Here is a 19,166-nt window from a genome sequence, read left to right on the forward strand (position 1 = left end):
TATTAGTTATGTCTCTCTATTATAAAAAACAATTTTGGATTGAAACAAGACGCGATTTTCTCGGAGAGACACTTTTTACATCCCACGAGAAAGAGATTTGACCACGCCCGGAGCCGGAAATAAAGAACAAAGAGTAGATGGCAAAGTAGAACGTCGTAATGAATTCAAAAATGTTGGCACAGTACACATGCAGAGCAGGTTAGAGACAATGGAAGTACGAAAATTCGAAAGTCTCAAAAAAAGGATAGTAAAGATTGCATTAGTGCAAGCAAACAGAAATTATTACTCGGTGAAATAACAGAACAGCAAAAAGAGATTGAATATATTGTTTAGATTGAAACTTTAAGTAAGAAACTTGTAGATCGTCTAATTCGTGTAGCCAGCGAGAATTAAAAGATTCCAAAAACGTTGGCGTGGTAGGAAATCCTGTGAGACAGAGACTTTTAACATGAGATTTTTTCAAGTTACGCCCTACTTACAACTATATTCAAACAAGACCACGGTCATCTAACCTCAGTCGTGTGAATGCTAATATATTGTTTAGATTGAAACTTTAAGTAAGAAACTTATAGATCGTCTAATTCGTGTAGCCAGCGAGAATTAAAAGATTCCAAAAACGTTGGCATGGTAGGAAATCATGTGAGACCGAGACTTTTAACATGAGATTTTTTCAAGTTACGCCCTACTTACAACTATATTCAAACAAGACCACGGTCATCTAACCTCAGTCGTGTGAATGCTTTTGTCAGACACACTTCCTGCTCTGTCAGTTCTTATAAATTTTATCAGGACAATAATTATATACGTTCTAGATGACAAGTCAACTACAAAGCCAAGAAGAAAGCATGGACAAACATTAGAAACAGTTGTTTTATTAATTAGAGAGAAAGAATAGATATTCACTCACAGGCAGTTATACATTGCGTTGTCATGATGCAAGTCCAAACATGGAATCAAAATTCAATGCAATCTTGAAGAAAAGTTAATTCCAAATATTGTTTTTACAAAAGTTTTAAAGTAAAAGTGAAAATAATGCATATGTAACAAATCCCATGAAAATAACAATCTCTTTAAATTGTATATCCGGTAAACCAAACCTGGGGGTGGATGAGCGAAGCAAGCAAGGTGCTTTAATAACTGAAAGGAAATTCACTTTCTGTAGCAAAATAAGAAAATAAAATAGAAAATAAAAACAGTAAAAATAGAGACAATTTCATAGACCCAGAAGCACTCAATAATAATAATGATAATATTAATACATTTTATCCGTATGACATATAGCTGGCTAGGGTAAAGATAGTAATGGTGATAAAAACGCATCATAATGACTACATACAAAAAAAAAACGTATTGCGTCACAGCAGACTGAGGATGTAGCAGGTGGCTAAAGGTGACTCCAGTAGAACATGCACTTTGAGAGGATGTGCAGCAGTGGTCAAATATCCTGCATGCTTGCAATCATCATGATCTTTTCTGCCATTGCTTTCAGTGAATCTGAAGTATGTCCTGTAATGAAGTTGGTAAACCAGCAATGTGTAGTTCTAGGTGATTCTTCTTTCACCACATGAAAGAATTCTCCACCACCTTTCTCCTACTCATCCCCATAGTTAATGCAACCCACCAAGAAGAAGAAATCTGAGAACTTTTGTAGATGACCTAAATTGGAAGCCTGTTTTAAATTGGTGGTTCCCTCTGATCCTTCTATGTTGCTTACCATGACCTCCAAAATCATTTCTGGAGCCTCACAAATTGTCATCTGGTCTTAAGAAGTCGATTACCAAGGACACTGTTAGACCATATACACACATCACTCTGAACTTGAAATAAAAGGCACTGGAGAAATCGGAAAACATGATCCTAACCATAATGTTATTTATGCAGGAGGAAGTAGTTTCTATGGAAAATGAAGATTGTTTTCTACTCCTTATAAGTGTTTAACAGCCCCACAAACAAGTTCATGGCATGTGGGTTGAGAAGGATACTTGTCTGTAGTCCTTAGGACCATTGGAATGTCAATTTTAGGCACAAGTAGTAAGTCTCTTACAGTTATGGGACTGTTTCCAGGTTCATTTTTTTAGGTTTTCTTATTTTCATAAATACTGTATCTGAAAAAGCTATTGGGAGCCACGTATGGCTAACTTTGGAAAAACTAATGTTAGTAACTTTAAGGAAACCTCACTCTAAGTACAAGGTACATAAGCCCAGGTACTTATATAAAGTGATAAAACTTGCATAATTTATTTTAAACTCATAATAATAATAAACTGTCACTACAGAACAGCAAATCTAACAAATCTATAGATTCTGGGTATTCATTTTGTCCTCCTAAAATGATCCGATTGTCTGAGCTGTCAGTACCTCAAATCAATTTTATATATTTAAGAAAAAATAGAAATACGTGTCTTTTAATTAAAAAAAGGTTTTTTTTGTGAGCAGTATTTTTCTGATGGATGATACAGTGGGTACGGAAAGTATTCAGACCCCCTTCAATTTTTCATTCTTTATCATATTGCAGCCATTTGCTAAAATCATTTAAATTAATTTTTTCCCCTCATTAATGTACACACAGCACCCCATATGGACAGACAAAAAAAAGAATTTTTGAAATTGTTGCAGATTTATTAAAAAAGAAAAACTGAAATATCACATGGTCCTAAGTATTCAGACAACTTTGCTCAGTATTTAGTAGAAGCATCCTTTTGAGCTAATACAGCCATGAGTCTTCTTGGGAAAGATGCAACAAGTTTTTCACACATGGATTTGGGGATCCTCTGCCATTCCTCCTTGCAGATCCTCTCCAGTTCTGTCAGGTTGGATGGTAAACGTTGGTGGACAGCCATTTTTAGGTCTCTCCAGAGATGCTCAATTGGGTTTAAGTCAGGGCTCTGGCTGGGCCATTCAAGAACAGTCACAGAGTTGTTGTGAAGCCACTCCTTCGTTATTTTAGCTGTGTGCTTAGGGTCATTGTCTTGTTGGAAGGTAAACCTTCGGCCCAGTCTGAGGTCCTTAGCACTCTGGAGAAGGTTTTTGTCCAGGATATCCCAGTACTTGGCCGCATTCATCTTTCCCTTGATTGCAACCAGTCTTCCTGTCCCTGCAGCTGAAAAATACCCCCACAGCATGATGCTGCCACCACCATGCTTCACTGTGGGGACTGTATTGGACAAGTGATGAGCAGTGCCTGGTTGTCTCCACACATACCTCAGTGCAAGACACATGACAGCCTGCATGGCGTTTGCTAAAAGACACCTGAAGGACTCTGAGATGGTGAGAAATAAGATTCTCTGGTCTGATGAGGCCAAGATAGAACTTTTTGGCCTTAATTCTAAGCGGTATGTGTGGAGACAACCAGGCACTGCTCATCACTTGTCCAATACAGTCCCCACAGTGAAGCATGGTGGTGGCAGCATCATACTGTGGTGGTGTTTTTCAGCTGCAGGGACAAGACGACTGGTTGCAATCGAGGGAAAGATGAATGCGGCCAAGTACAGGGATATCCTGGACAAAAACCTTCTCCAGAGTGCTAAGGACCTCAGACTGGGCCGAAGGTTTACCTTCCAACAAGACAATGACCCTAAGCACACAGCTAAAATAACGAAGGAGTGGCTTCACAACAACTCTGTGACTGTTCTTGAATGGCCCAGCCAGAGCCCTGACTTAAACCCAATTGAGCATCTCTGGAGAGACCTAAAAATGGCTGTCCACCAACGTTTACCATCCAACCTGACAGAACTGGAGAGGATCTGCAAGGAGGAATGGCAGAGGATCCCCAAATCCATGTGTGAAAAACTTGTTGCATCTTTCCCAAGAAGACTCATGGCTGTATTAGCTCAAAAGGGTGCTTCTACTAAATACTGAGCAAAGGGTCTGAATACTTAGGACCATGTGATATTTCAGTTTTTCTTTTTTAATAAATCTGCAACAATTTCAAAAATTCTTTTTTTTTGTCTGTCAATATGGGGTGCTGTGTGTACATTAATGAGGGAAAAAATTAATTTAAATGATTTTAGCAAATGGCTGCAATATGACAAAGAGTGAAAAATTGAAGGGGGTCTGAATACTTTCCGTACCCACTGTAAATATACTGCAATCTTGCATACATTACAGCTGTTAATTCCTTTTTTTCTTTTAAGAATTCTGGCTTTAGTGCTTTTAAAAATATAAGTGGCTTAGATAACAGTATGAGGATTTTAAGAGTATTACTGTATTCTATGTTTAACTATAATAGTTCAAAAGTTTATGACACAAATTATAAATATTGATTAAAGGGTAAAAATAACAGATTTCTACATATTTTCCATTTTTCATATCACAATATCAACTGTATTTGAAATGTTCTTACAGCCTCCTCTGCCAAAATGACATGAATTTATAAGATTCTTTATTTTTTGTTTAATTTTGTTTTAGTTTTAACTACTAAGTACATTGATAGGGTGTTCACAATGATTATGGTATGTCTCAACCTTATTAACTGACAATATTCTGTTTTTTGCAACTTGTAAAAATAGCAAAAAATATAAAATAGATACACATTATGTTCAATTGGACAGGCATATAAACTGTCAGAAGTGTTTGAAGATTTTTAAATCTTTAAACAGAATGTTATTCATAATTTATAAATGTTTATGGATGTCCCTATTATCTGATATCCTTTAAGTCACCTCACAGCTTATGACACTTACAGCATAAATTTGCGAGCTTTTATTCTTTAATTGCCTGTCTGCTTTCTTTTCATGCCTCAAATTGCGTTCTTTCTGTGATGACTCTTTTGAGTCATTCATTTGGTTAAAAACCAGTGTGACCATATAGATGTGGGGAATATAGATATCATGAAGATTTGTTTAGAATGTTTAGTTTCCTAAAATGTATTATTTTTATTTAATAGAACATGGGCTTTGAAGCTTCCTTAGCAAAAAAGGATCGCTCTGCAAGTCACTTGGACCACAGGAAAGAAATAAGACAGTAAGTTTACTTATATCTGTTTGTGCAACTTTTTTTAGAATTTACAGTGTTTTTTATTGTCACTGTTTTTATGTCATATAATCAATGTTTTTAACATGCTTTATCCATTATAGAAATCCTTAAAGCATATGGTATCAAACCTTGGCAAGATATGCAAGCCTGTCACATGGTGGACACACATGTATACATACAGTATTAACTTCATTTAGGTGCCATGTCACTTGTAACAAATGTGATCACCGATTTTATGAGGCAGCAACAGTAACCATGCATCCACCATATCACCTACCTTTAATAAATAGGATCAAATATTAAATGAATGTAGCCCTGTTTTAATAATGTGAATATTATTGCCAATTAATACTTAAAATCTGCCTAGTCTGAATATTCATTAATTTATACTCTGATCAGAGAATCAAGCTGATCTACAGAGTGCAAGAAAGTCTGCATATGACAGAGAGATAAGACATACATTAGCATTCTTTCACAGCAGCGTTTTGGAAACATTTGGAAGAATGCTGATTATTTTAAATTTTTACTGATGGTACATAAACTAGGTAAATGTAATAACTGGTGTTAAAAATTTCAAATAATACTCTGTGAGGCACAACACACGTTAGCTGTTGTCAACTTGGAATTGTAGCACTGTAGTTTAAATCTGCACAGAGATCAGTTAATCAATTAATAAAATGATGTGCAATTAAAATACGTTGAATCACTTTCCTGATCTATTTCTGGGAGCAAAAATAATTATTCATAAAATTAGTGATTCAGTTTGATCCGAAAGAAAAAATTTCAAACATGTTTATCTTTTATATTCTGACACTAGAAACATCCATTATATAGCTGGATATCTTTGCAAAATGAATAATCATAGTCTTCCTCAGTTAGGAAAATATACAGCATGTACCTATATCAGAGGTGCCAACTGTTTAACCCTTTAACCGCCAACTCCCTAAATATTCCCCAAGCCAGGCGAAATCTGAACAATTTTTGTTTTTTTACTTTTTTACATTTTTTTTACATTTTTTACATTTATTCAAGCAGTATTGACCACTAAATGTTGTGCAAGTTGCCAGTGTATACACGAAATCTATAAATGTAACCTGAATTCTCAGCTAAGCAAAACATCTTGATACCAAACCGTGCCCTTTTCAATGGTAGATACTGTCGAAACTGTAAGCGGCCCTTCCACGACAATAAACTTTCATCAACTGCAACTGACGGTCCTGGCATGTAGGGCAACTGAAATGCTTCAAATAAATGATCAATCAAAGGACGTAGCTTGAACAAGTGGTCGCGGTTTGGATCTTTCTTATCTGGCTCGTTTCTGTTGTCATTCAAATGAAAGAATTTCAGCAGCAAAGAGAATCGGTTACGTGTCATGACAGCTGCAAAAATAGGTGTTGCATACATAGGATCTGTAGACCAGTACATCTCAATATCTGGTTTTCTGATTATTCCCATCAACATCAAAATCCCAATGAATTTTTTCATTTCGTTTTCATCAGTGTCAAACCAAGCACGAACACGGGAATGTGGAGGTAAATTGGGATTTTTCTCAATAAACTGTGCTGCATACAGATTTGTCTGATGAACAAAATGTCTAATCAAATCAGGTGACACAAACAGCTCATAAAACTGCTCAGCAGTGTAATTGTTTACATCAACAATAAAGCCACACGTTCCCTCAAACGAATGCAGAAAAGGTAGTTCACCACGGGCAGCAGCCCAGCTGAGATGCTGGGGATACACCCACTCAGCGCCGTCATCCGATGCGTCTTCATTCACAATATCATGCAGCGCACGTTGCTGCTCATCACTGTCACTAAAATCTTCTTCAGAACTGCTACAATCATGATCAGAACTGTCCAAAATCGCCTGCAAAGCCTCACTTGAAGTCAGTTTACGTTTCGCCATATTCACAGCTGTTACATGCGAATCACGTCACATGACCGGCCAAAACAACCACAGACTTGTCGAAATACAACGTAGTAATAATACCCACGCCAAACCGTCAGTTATAGTACTTGCCAGGCATTCATATAACCACAGGCAAATGTGCCGGATAATTCCGGCAGTATGGCGTTAGCATTAAAACAGCGGTGCCGGATATATCCGGCAGAGGGCGGTGAAGGGGTTAATATGTAATTATTATGACAAATACAAGAAGGAGAGGTAATGTTTTCATAACTATTATTAAATCACAGTTCAAAATGACATGTTTTCCCTACTACTCAAGCACCAGATGCATGTAATCACATAACTTGGTGTCTTGAAATAACTAGATGTGCTTGTTGGTGTTACACGCAGTAAAATTAAACCGCTTATAAGCGGATTGTACCAAATGCTTTATTATCAGCCATCCATTGAATGTCTTTGTTGTATATATATGTTTACTACTCATTATGCTTGTGTGACCAAGCATTTATTTAAACTTATTAATTGCTGTCCCTCTAGATGCTTACGAAATGTTTTTGAGTAAAGTGTTAATTTACAATATATTCTAATTGCGTATCTGTCGATGTATCCCTTTTGTGTTCACAAATTGCATTTGCATGATGACGTGAACCTCTTCTAAAAATTTGTTCTTTTTAATAATAATAATAATACATTTTATTTATATAACACCTTTCCCATGCTCAAGGCACTTACAGAATATAATAAAGAACGGCAGCATATACAGTATATAGTATTGTACAAACCAGATAAATAAATAAAGAAGATTAAAACAGTGAATTCTGAAAAAAAAAAAAAACAGACAACATAATTGATGGTCTAGCACACACACACAGGTTACATTAGCATCTTGACAGAGAAGTAAACTGAGAGAAGGGTAATAAAGTCAAATAGAGCTAAAAGCCTTCCTGAACAGATGAGTTTTGAGTTGTTTTTTAAAAGAATTCATGGAGTCAGCTGACCTGATTAATTTTGGTAGGTTATTCCAGAGTCTGGGCGCTATACAGCTGAAGGCCCTGTCACCCATGGAATGTAGATTAGTGAGGGGCACAACAAGATTGCCAGAATCACAGGAACCTTTTTGAACCTTTAACTACTGGAGTATGTTGGGGAGTGCCCCATTGCATTTGATGCTGTAGACTATAAACAAGACATCACGGTTTTCTGTAAAGAAAGCATGCAAACTGAGGAAGAGCAGCTAATGGTCTGAACACATTAACATCACTATGTAAGTTAATGGTGATATGTGACTTTGATAATAAACATCTTATTTAAATAACCCCATCCCCTACTTACAGTGCAGAATGTAATTTTATAATATAAAGTTGAGCATGTTGGAAAATGGATAGATGTAAGTTGTTTGTTTTAATTGTACTGTCTTCTTCTTTCAGCTGCTCCCGTTAGGGGTTGCCGCAGCAGATCATCTTCTTCCATATCTTTCTGTCCTCTGCATCTTGTTCTGTTACACCCATCACCTGCATGTCCTCTCTCACCACATCCATAAACCTTCGCTTAGGCCTTCCTCTTTTCCTCTTCCCTGGCAGCTCTATCATTAGCATCCTTCTCCCAATATACTTAGCATCTCTCCTCTGCACATGTCCAAACCAATGCAATCTCGCCTCTCTGACTTTTTCTCCCAACCATCCAACTTGAGCTGACCCTCTAATGTACTCATTTCTAATCCTATCCATCCTTGTCACACCCAGTGCAAATCTTAGCATCTTTAACTCCGCTACCTCCAGCTCTGTCTCCAGCTTTCTGGTCATTGCCACCGTCTCCAACCCATATAACATAGCTGGTCTCACTACCGTCCTGTAGACCTTCCCTTTCACTCTTGCTGATACCCATCCGTCACAAATTACTCCTGACACTCTTCTCCACCCATTCCACCCTGCCCGCACTCTTTTTCACCTCTCTTCCACAACCCCCATTACTCTGTACTGTTGATCCCAAGTATTTAAACTCATTCACCTTCGCCAACTCTACTCCTTGCATCCTCACCATTCCACTGACCTCCCTCTCATTTACACACATGTATGTTTTAATTGTACTGTAATATTTATAAATAGGGATGTAAATAAACTGAAGACACTATATTCTAAACTGTAACATGAAAAGTTACAAATTCTACATGTAAATAAACACTTGTCTATCTAATCTATCTGTTGCAAACTATATTTCCTAACAGAAGGATTAAATAAAAAGGTAAATATGACCTTGCATTGTTTAGCCTTAGCAAAGCATGTAGGTACAGTGCATCCAGAAAATATTCACAGCGCATCACTTTTTCCACATTTTGTTATGTTACAGCTTATTCCAAAATGGATTAAATTCATTTTTTTCCTCAGAATTCTACACACAACGCCCCATAATGACAACATGAAAAAAGTTTACTTGAGATTTTTGCAAATTTATTAAAAATAAAAAAATGGAGAAAGCACATGTACATAAGTATTCACAGCCTTTGCCGTGAAGCTCAAATTGAGCTCAGGTGCATCCTGTTTCCCCTGATCATCCTTGAGATGTTTCTGCAGCTTAATTGGAGTCCACCTGTGGTAAATTCAGTTGATTGGACATGATTTGGAAAGGCACACACCTGTCTATATAAGGTCCCACAGTTGATAGTTCATGTCAGAGCACAAACCAAGCATGAAGTCAAAGGAATTGTCTGTAGACCTCCGAGACAGGATTGTCTCGAGGCATAATGCTGGGGAAGGTTACAGAAAAATTTCTGCTGCTTTGAAGGTCCCAATGAGCACAGTGGCCTCCATCATCCATAAGTGGAGGAAGTTCGAAACCACCAGGACTCTTCCTAGAGCTGGCCGGTCATCTAAACTGAGCGATCGGGGGAGAAGGGCCTTAGTCAGGGAGGTGATCAAGAACCCGATGGTCACTCTGTCATAGCTCCAGAGGTCCTCTGTGGAGAGAGGAGAACCTTCCAGAAGGACAACCATCTCTGCAGCAATCCACCAATCAGGCCTGTATGGTAGAGTGGCCAGACGGAAGCCACTCCTTAGTAAAAGGCACATGGCAACCCGCCTGGAGTTTGCCAAAAGGCACCTGAAGGACTCTCAGACCATGAGAAAGACAATTCTCTGGTCTGATGAGACAATGATTGAACTCTTTGTTGTGAATGCCAGGTGTCACATTTGGAGGAAACAAGGCACCGCTCATCACCAGGTCAATACCATCCCTACAGTGAAGCATGGTGGTGGCAGCATCATGCTGTGGGGATGTTTTTCAGCGGCAGGAACTGGGAGACTAGTCAGGATAAAGGGAAAGATGACTGCAGCAATGTACAGAGACATCCCGGATGAAAACCTGCTCCAGAGCGCTCTTGACCTCAGACTGGGGAGACAGTTCATCTTTCAGCAGGACAACGACTCTAAGCACACAGCCAAGAGTCGAAAGGAGTGGCTTCAGGACAACTCTGTGAATGTCCTTGAGTGGCCCAGCCAGAGCCCAGACTTGAATCCGATTGAACATCTCTGGAGAGATCTTAAAATTGTTGGGCACTGACGCTTCCCATCCAACCTGATGGAGCTTGAGAGGTGCTGCAAAGAGGAATGGGCGAAACTGGCCAAGGATAGGTGTGCCAAGCTTGTGGCATCATATTCAAAAAGACTTGAGGCTGTAATTGCTGCCAAAGGTGCATCGACAAAGTATTGAGCAAAGGCTGTGAATACTTATGTACATGTGATTTCTCAGTTTTTTTATTTTTAATAAATTTGCAAAAACCTCAAGTAAACTTTTTTCATGTTGTCATTATGGGGTGTTGTGTGTAGAATTCTGAGGAAAAAAATGAATTTAATCCATTTTGGAATAAGGCTGTAACATAACAAAATGTGGAAAAAGTGATGCGCTGTGAATACTTTCCGGATGCACTGTATGTCTTTCACTTCTTTCTGACACAGGGTATGCTGTTTTGTACAGATTTATGTTGGCTTTTATTTCCAGTCTGTGCAATGGAAACAGCTATGTACAGACATTATTTTCATATTAATGTTCACAATACAGTATGTACAGATCTATAAAAAATTAAGTGATTCACTGAATCCATTTTCTGCCTGTGTGCATATACAGTAGAAGCTTGAAGGCATAACTAAAATTTTATGTTTCTGGTTTTCATTTTAGATATAAAAACTTTAATCCATGCATACATATATCCATTGTTTGTTTATGTATTTATTTTTTATTCTGCTAATTTTATAGGGCTGTAGAAGGCTGGAAATGTCACATAAAATATCACTATAGAAAAACTAGGCAAGGCAGGAATCAACCCCAGGTGGTATGCCAGTTCATCACTAGGGATTTTAATAAAAGTTATTTTTTTATTTTATTATTATTATTATTATTATTATTATTATTCTAAGTGTGCCCTCCTAAATGTATTGTAATATTTTGATTATACCAGCATTGGGAAAAATTCTCTGTACTATAACAACAGATTAAAAATGCTTAGTGTATGTCTTGTGCATACATGTAAAAAAAATGCTTATTTTTGCTATTTCTTTGGGATTTTAAAGTATTCAGAAGGAGAATATGTTTAAGGTAAAGTTACAAAAACCAAGGGGAAATCAAACCTGTATTGTTATGTGACATTAGAATGGCATCCTATTTTTATACAATAAAAATGATTTGACTTTATTTTCAGCATGAGAGATAAAATGTAACTGTAGTTTAAAAAGCTGCCCACAGTTGATTTTAGCTTTGTACTTGCATATTTTATTTTATCTTGTTGATTAAGGTTTTCTTGATTAAAGATAAGATAAGGAAGCCTTGTGGCCTGAATTGTTTTATACTGCTTATAAGAAAAAATAAATTTTGCAAATCATAAAGTTTTGAAATGTATTTTTCAGCACAATTTTGTGGTTTCATAATTATATTAGACGTGTGTAACTAAACAAATGCAAATTTTGAAACCCCCAAAAAGAGTTATTCTGAAGCAAGTATTTAGAGGTGAATAGCCAGAGTGAGATGTTCATCCGATTCTAAATGAATATGACAGATATAAAAGTTATAAGTTGATACAAGCAGTGTAAAGGGTTGTATTGACCTCGGAGTTGAGATGTTATGAACATGGTCACGTGTGTGAGTGAGCCTCTAATGAGCTGGAGCTCTGTCCAGGTGCTGCTTCCTGCCTTTCTTCCATTGCTGCCATGACACGGCCTGTCCTTTGGTGACTGTGGATTGGTTTGAGGAAGACAGAGAATGTTAAGTTAGTAATACTCATTAACGTAAAAGCAGGACAATTTTCCTATGCTAGTATTAACTTTTATATTTTCTCTTAGATGGAGAAGGTCATTTTTTGTGAGCCTGATGTTTTGCATTCCGGTTATGGGACTAATGATCTATATGATGATAATGGACCATCACTTCTCAACTCATCATCACCATAATGTTACAGGAGCTGAATTAAATGAGTTTCATTCATCAATGTTTCTGGAAAAACAACTCCTTCCTGGGCTGTCCATTATGAATCTCATATCTTTTTTATTCTGTGTCCCTGTTCAGGTATATAATAAACATTACTTATTTTAGACATTTTTGAATATTGGTGGTTAATATACTAACTCTGCATTATTGATTGTATGTAGTCTTAACATCCTGCATACATTTTGGAAGGTATTGCTTTATCTATATTTTCTTCTGCCTTGTTGGGATTTCAACTGGGTTTTTCCCAATTGATTCTGGGGTTCGTCAGGGGTGTGTTCTTGCTCCTACTCTGTTCAGTGCTTGTATGGACTGGGTGTTGGGCAAGGTCGTGGGGTCCAGTGACTGTGGGGCATCTGTTGGTGAAGAAAGATCTTGACTTTGCCGATGATGCCATGATCTTCACGGAGTCAATAGAGACTCTGATCGGGGCGCTCGAGACACTGAGTGAGGAGTCTGAGTGTCTGGGCTTGCGAGTGTCCTGGATAAAAACCAAGATCCAGGCCTTAAAAGACCTCTTGGGCACAGCCATCAGCAGTGTGTCTGTTTGTGGAGAGAGTGTCAACCTTGTCGAGAGGTTTACTTACCTTGGCAGTGACATTCATGTCTCTGTTGACTCTTCCTATGAAGTCAGTAGACAGATTGGGAGAGCATGGGGGGTAATGAGGTCGCTGGAAAGGGGTGTGTGGCGCTCCCGATATCTATGCAAAAGAACGAAGGTCCAAGTCTTTAGAGTCCTGGTGCTTCCTGTCTTGGTATATGGTTGTGAGACATGTGACCTGAGACGAAGACTGGACTCCTTTAGTACTGTGTCTCTCCGGAAAATCCTTGGGTGTACCATCGACTTTGTGTCGAATGAGTAGTTGCACATGGAGTCCCGAATGAGGCACATTACCTGCATTGTGAGGGAGCGTCAGTTACGGCACTACAGCCATGTGGCGCGTTTCCCTGAGGGTGATTTGGCTCGTAAGATCCTCATTGTTGGGGTCTCGAATGGCTGGACCAGACCAAGTGGTCATCCTCATAACACCTGGCTGCGGCAGATAGAGGGTAATTTCTGGAGGGTGGGACTGGACCGCGTGTCTGACTGGGGGATTACAAACTGGGATGCTGAGTTGTTTCATTGTGTAGTGGGTGCGGCAACGCACTGTACTAGTGCATGCTCCCCAACTTGACTTGACTTGACTTGTTGGGCTTTCTGACTGGTTTTCTAAGACCAAATATACTTGGTCGCAATTAATTTAGATTTTATTTTAACAATTAGTAATGCTGAATTTTTTATGCTTGTCTCCTATCATTAATGTTCTCCAAACACAGCAAATAACAGTCAGTTTAAAGAATCTATCTTCATTGCACAAAAAATATGGTTGTTTACTAATATATCCAGTTAAAAATATCAGTTTGAAAATTAGGAATGAGAGAAAAATCAAATCAATGTTATGGCAGCGTTTCAACAATGGTATAGTACTACTTCTAGTAATATTTTGTTACATTATTTAAAATAGTTACATGCACGTTTACATTAGGGAAGCAGTCAATGTGTATTTTTTTATAACAAAATTAACAGCACATATTACACAATTCACTTACAGAAAAAACAGGATTACAGTGCAGTATGAAATTCAAAATGTGATCAGTATAGTGAAAAACTGCCAATACAAATAGAAGCACAAAATGCAGCACTGATGGATGGCTAGGAATACTTTGGTTACCACAAGTACAAATGAGGAGAGTTTTACAGATGAAAGACTTTTGTAACTGCAGTCATGTAAGCTTTATTAAAGTTACAGTAATTCAATAAACCAGGTCCCTGTTAGGAAAAATAACTCTGGAAATTATTTGTGTCATTTGAGTTTTCCTTTGTGTTTAAGGCTATTGTGGGTTGTTTTTGCCTCTTTATTTTTGTGTTCCTTGGCATGGAATGTAAATATGTACGTACTACTTAAGGTTTAAGGTTTCTTTATTTAGTCATGTTTACACAAGAAAACATGAAATTTGCCTTCTCAGTTGCATCTAATAACAGACAGAATGAAATAAAACAGACAAATAGAAACAAGAAAGGTTAAGGTAAGGTAGTTAGTTAGATAATACATATTTACACCAAAAAAAAAAAAAAAAAAAGGTTACAGGATATATATCAGCAACCTTAATCATTATCTCCGATATTTCTTATTGAAAAGTCGTATGGCACTAGGAAGAAAGGAGTTTCTGGAGCGATTTGTGTGTGTTTTCAAAGCGACTATCCTTCCTGATTTACTGAACTTTAGCTCTACATGTAATGGATGACTGTCATCAGTTGAGATGATTTCCAGTTTCTTTAACATTGCCCTCTGACACACACTAGTCAGATCATCTACATCAGCCCCAATAACTTTAGCTGCGTACTTTGTAATCTGCTGGAGCTTTTTTGAGTTTTGGTTTGTCAGACTATTAAACCAGGTAATGAAACTGAAAGTGATCACAGACTGGATCATACTGCGATAGAAGGGCAACATGAGGTCCTTGTCTACTTTAAATAGTTTGAGTTTATGGAGGAGAAATAAGCGCTGGTTGCATTTAGAAATTTTTTTTTTTTGTATTTGTATTCCAGTTAAGATTATTACCTAGGTAAGTTCCTAAGTATTTATATTCAGTCACTATTTCTACCTCCTCTCCCAGAACTACAATAGGTGAACATACAGATTTCTGACTCTTAAAATCAAATATAATTTCTTTGGTCTTTTTTAGAGTGAGTTTTTATTGCACCAGTTTACCATATAGTCCACTTGATTTAGATAGTGGCTTTCATCCTCTCCAGATATGCATCCTATGATCATGGTGTCATCCGCATACTTGATAATGGAGCAGTGCTCATTATTCTGTCTCAGGTCACTTGTGTACAGAGTAAACAGTAATGGTAATAAGACACACCCCTGCGGACTTCCTGTATTTCAATGAATGACTATTGAAAAAATCACAGTCCCAAAGTAAAATTACAATGATATTTGTAAAATTAAAGAATGTACTGAGCATTAAAAGAGTATAAAAAAGAATGTATTGAGTATTAATACATTATAAATTGCACAGCGACTCTTTAAGGTGCATTATGGAAATTTTATGAGTACAGAATACATATGAGTACCTAATGTAGTCTTACAATCGTTTTTCTTTTTTTTTGTTGAATTTGCAAAATTCCAGTTTTTTATGGTATTATTTCTACTGCAGTCTCTTATTTTGTATAATTCTTCAAATTTTCTATGCTGTAAAATGATTAAGTTCTGGATAATTATCTAGGTTTTAAAAGTCACTTTGAAATGTAGCAGCAATTTAATAGAATGTAAATATTTAATTTTAGTTTAAAATTAAATTTATTTATTGTATTCTGTTTATAAACTATTTTTTCATTATTTCAGTTTGTTGGTGGATGGTATTTCTACATTCAAGCATATAAAGCAGTGAAGCATAAGTCAGCAAACATGGATGTGCTAATAGTCCTGGCAACCACAATTGCTTTTGCGTACTCCTTTGTAATTTTGTTGGTTGCAATGATTGAGAGAAATAGAGTGAATCCCATAACATTTTTTGATACTCCTCCTATGTTGTTTGTATTTGTCTCTTTGGGAAGATGGCTAGAACACCTGGCAAAGGTGAGCAAGTCTTGTTTGTAATATTGTAATATTTCACAACAACGAAATAGATTATTTTTAAATTGTTCTTCAATATTTTTTATTTTCTATTTTTCCACCCCAGAGCAAAACATCTGAAGCTCTAGCAAAGCTGATGTCTTTACAAGCTACAGAGGCAACTGTGGTTACACTGGGACCAAATATGGCAGTTCTTAGGTATGTTGTTTTCTGAGCACATAGTGTTCATTTCATTATTATTGAATTAGATCTTTAGCTACATTAGCACATGTAATATTGATAGTTACGTTTTTTTTTTCCAGACTTTTATGTATGATAGTATGACAGGGCTGTCTTAACGCATGGGCATGCTGTGTATATAATATATATATTGCTGCAGTTACAAAAACAAAGGTAATGTTACTAAAAAAATGGAAGAGCAGTGTGAAAATCAAGGGTTATGGGAAAAATTATAAAAAGTCAAGTAATTTTGCTGCTATGGAGACCTTCTCAGACATGAAACCAAAAAAGAAAACGTAGCAATAGAAAAAAATGTGTTTTACAGTGGAGAGTATTGTTGAAATGTTGTGGTAAAACTAATTTGGAGCCAAGTATTATTTGATACTGTCTAGGTCTTATTTTCATTTTCTTTTGTTCAAAACAGCATGCAGATTAAATAGACATCTTTTTTGTTGTGTAACTTTGGACATTAGGGATGCTTCAGTCAGGTTTGTAAGACCAATACCGATCATTGATTTCTTGTTACTTGATCAGCCGATTCTAATACCAATTTATTTTTTTTTATTCCTTTGAAAGCCTTTCTACACTAATCTACTGCATAACCATATGCATAGAAGCCTTATGTCCTATATTAAAATGTATTTTTATAATTAAACTATAGACCACAGGTGTTAACTGTTCATTTTCTATTAACAAAATCAACTTCTGTAGGCTTATTGTTCAGTGACCGTAAAATACTAAGATAAGTAAAATTTCTTTAAAATACATACTTTGACTAATATGTACAGTTGTGCTTGAAAGTTTATGAACCCTTTAGAATTTTCTATATTTCTGCATAAATATGACCTAAAACATCATCAGATTTTCACTCAAGTCCTAAAAGTAGATAAAGAGAAACCAGTTAAACAAATGAGACAAAAATATTATACTTGGTCATTTATTTATTTAGGAAAATGATAGAATATTACATATTTGTGAGTGGCAAAAGTATGTGAACCTTTGCTTTCAGTATCTGGTGTGACCCCCCTTTGCAGCAATAACTGCAACTAAACATTTCCGGTAACTGTTGATCAGTCCTGCACACCGGCTTGGAGGAATTTTAGCCCATTCCTCCGTACAGAACAGCTTCAACTCTGGGATGTTGGTGGGTTTCCTCACATTAACTGCTCGCTTCAGGTCCTTCCACAACATTTCGATTGGATTAAGGTCAGGACTTTGACTTGGCCATTCCAAAACATTAACTTCATTCTTCTTTAACCATTCTTTGGTAGAACGACTTGTGTGGTTAGGGTCGTTGTCTTGCTGAATGACCCACCTTCTCTTGAGATTCAGTTCATGGACAGATGTCCTGACATTTTCCTTTAGAATTCTCAGATATAATTCAGAATTCATTGTTCCATGAATGAAGGCAAGCTGTCCTGGCCCAGATGCAGCAAAACAGGCCCAAACCATGATACTAACACCACCATGTTTCACAGATGGGATAAGGTTCTTTTGCTGGAATGCAGTTTTTTCCTTTCTCCAAACATAACGCTTTTCATTTAAACCAAATTTTTGGTCTCATCCTTCCACAAAACATTCTTCCAATAGCCTTCTGGTTTGCCCACGTGATCTTTAGCAAACTGCAGACGAGCAGCAATGTTTTTTTTTGGAGAGCAGTGGCTTTCTCCTTGCAATCCTGCCATGCACACTATTGTTGTTCAGTGTTCTCCTGATGGTGGACTCATGAACATGAACATTAGCTAATGTGATAGAGGCCTTCAGTTGCTTAGAAGTTACCCTGGGGTCCTTTGTGACCTCACCGACTATTACACGCCTTGCTCTTGGAGTGATCTTTGTTGGTCGACCACTCCTGGTCTTGAATTTCCTCCATTTGTACACAATCTGTCTGACTGTGGATTGGTGGAGTCCAACCTCTTTAGAGATGGGTTTGTAACCTTTTCCAGCCTGATGAGCATCAACAACTCTTTTTCTGAGCTCCTCAGAAATCTCCTTTGTTCGTGCCATGATACACTTCCACAAACATGTTGTGAAGAGCAGACTTTGATAGATCCCTGTTCTTTAAATAACAAAGGGTGCCCACTCACACCTGGTTGTCATCCCATTGATTGAAAACACCTGGCTCTAATTTCACCTTCAAACTAACTGCTAATCCTAGAGGTTCACATACTTTTGCATCTCACAAATATATTCAGTAATTTTCCTCAATAAATGAATGACCAAGTATAATATTTTTGTCTCATTTGTTTAACTGGTTTCTCTTTATCTACTTTTAGGACTTGATGATGTTTTAGGTCATATTTATGCAGAAATATAGACAATTCTAAAGGGTTCACAAACTTTCAAGCACAACTGTAAATATGTACAAAAATGTTTATCCATAATGCATATGGCATAAAAGAAAATAAAATGCTTCTCTTACAAGCTGTCATATTGTTTAGTTTTTTCTGTAATGTACATATCTGAAACAAATAATTATTATCACCATTTCTCTGACAAAGAAACAAAAAATATATTCACACAGAATTAATTGATATTGAAACAGTGCTTAAATATAAATATACATGCACTTATACATTTTCATCATTTTAAAGCATTAGTTGCACTGCAGCCTTCTGCTTTTAAAATGTACATTTACTGTATTTATACAGGTGTGTGTTTTTTCTTCAGTGTATCAACTTGATATTTGTAATTCTTGAGGTGTAATTATAAAATATGGATTACCATTTTAATTATGTAGTACTTGTTTCTTATGCTGTATGAAACACAGCAACAAATAATAAACACAGTACAAATCTTAAAAAAGGACTATTGTTTACTAAGCAGCAATTTCAAATTTGTCTTTATCTTTTTCCAATTAAAAATCTAAGCTGCTGCATTTTAAACAAGGATGCTGTCCAAACTCAAGCAGTATCCGTTTTAATTTAAAGAACAAAATAAAAAGGTCTGAATTGTTGTTTGTCTAGTTGC

At 36.7% G+C, this 19,166-nt stretch overlaps 1 protein-coding gene across 2 annotated transcripts in view; it reads left to right on the top strand.

Moving 5' to 3' along the window:
- The window catches only part of LOC114662180 (copper-transporting ATPase 1), a 140,704-nt gene that overhangs the window by 77,823 nt on the left and 43,715 nt on the right, over positions 1 to 19,166 (top strand). For both annotated transcript variants that reach the window (XR_003717965.2, XM_028815542.2), the window contains exons 8-11: positions 4,886 to 4,962; positions 12,213 to 12,435; positions 15,747 to 15,980; positions 16,084 to 16,175. Coding sequence is in view for 1 of the 2 variants with exons in the window: in XM_028815542.2 (XP_028671375.2) it covers positions 4,886 to 4,962; positions 12,213 to 12,435; positions 15,747 to 15,980; positions 16,084 to 16,175 (626 nt within the window). In the remaining variant the exon portion in view is untranslated. The remainder of the gene's footprint in view (positions 1 to 4,885; positions 4,963 to 12,212; positions 12,436 to 15,746; positions 15,981 to 16,083; positions 16,176 to 19,166) is intronic.

This window comes from Erpetoichthys calabaricus, chromosome 12 (genome assembly GCF_900747795.2).
Source record: "Erpetoichthys calabaricus chromosome 12, fErpCal1.3, whole genome shotgun sequence".
Classification (NCBI taxonomy): Eukaryota; Metazoa; Chordata; class Cladistia; order Polypteriformes; family Polypteridae; genus Erpetoichthys; species Erpetoichthys calabaricus.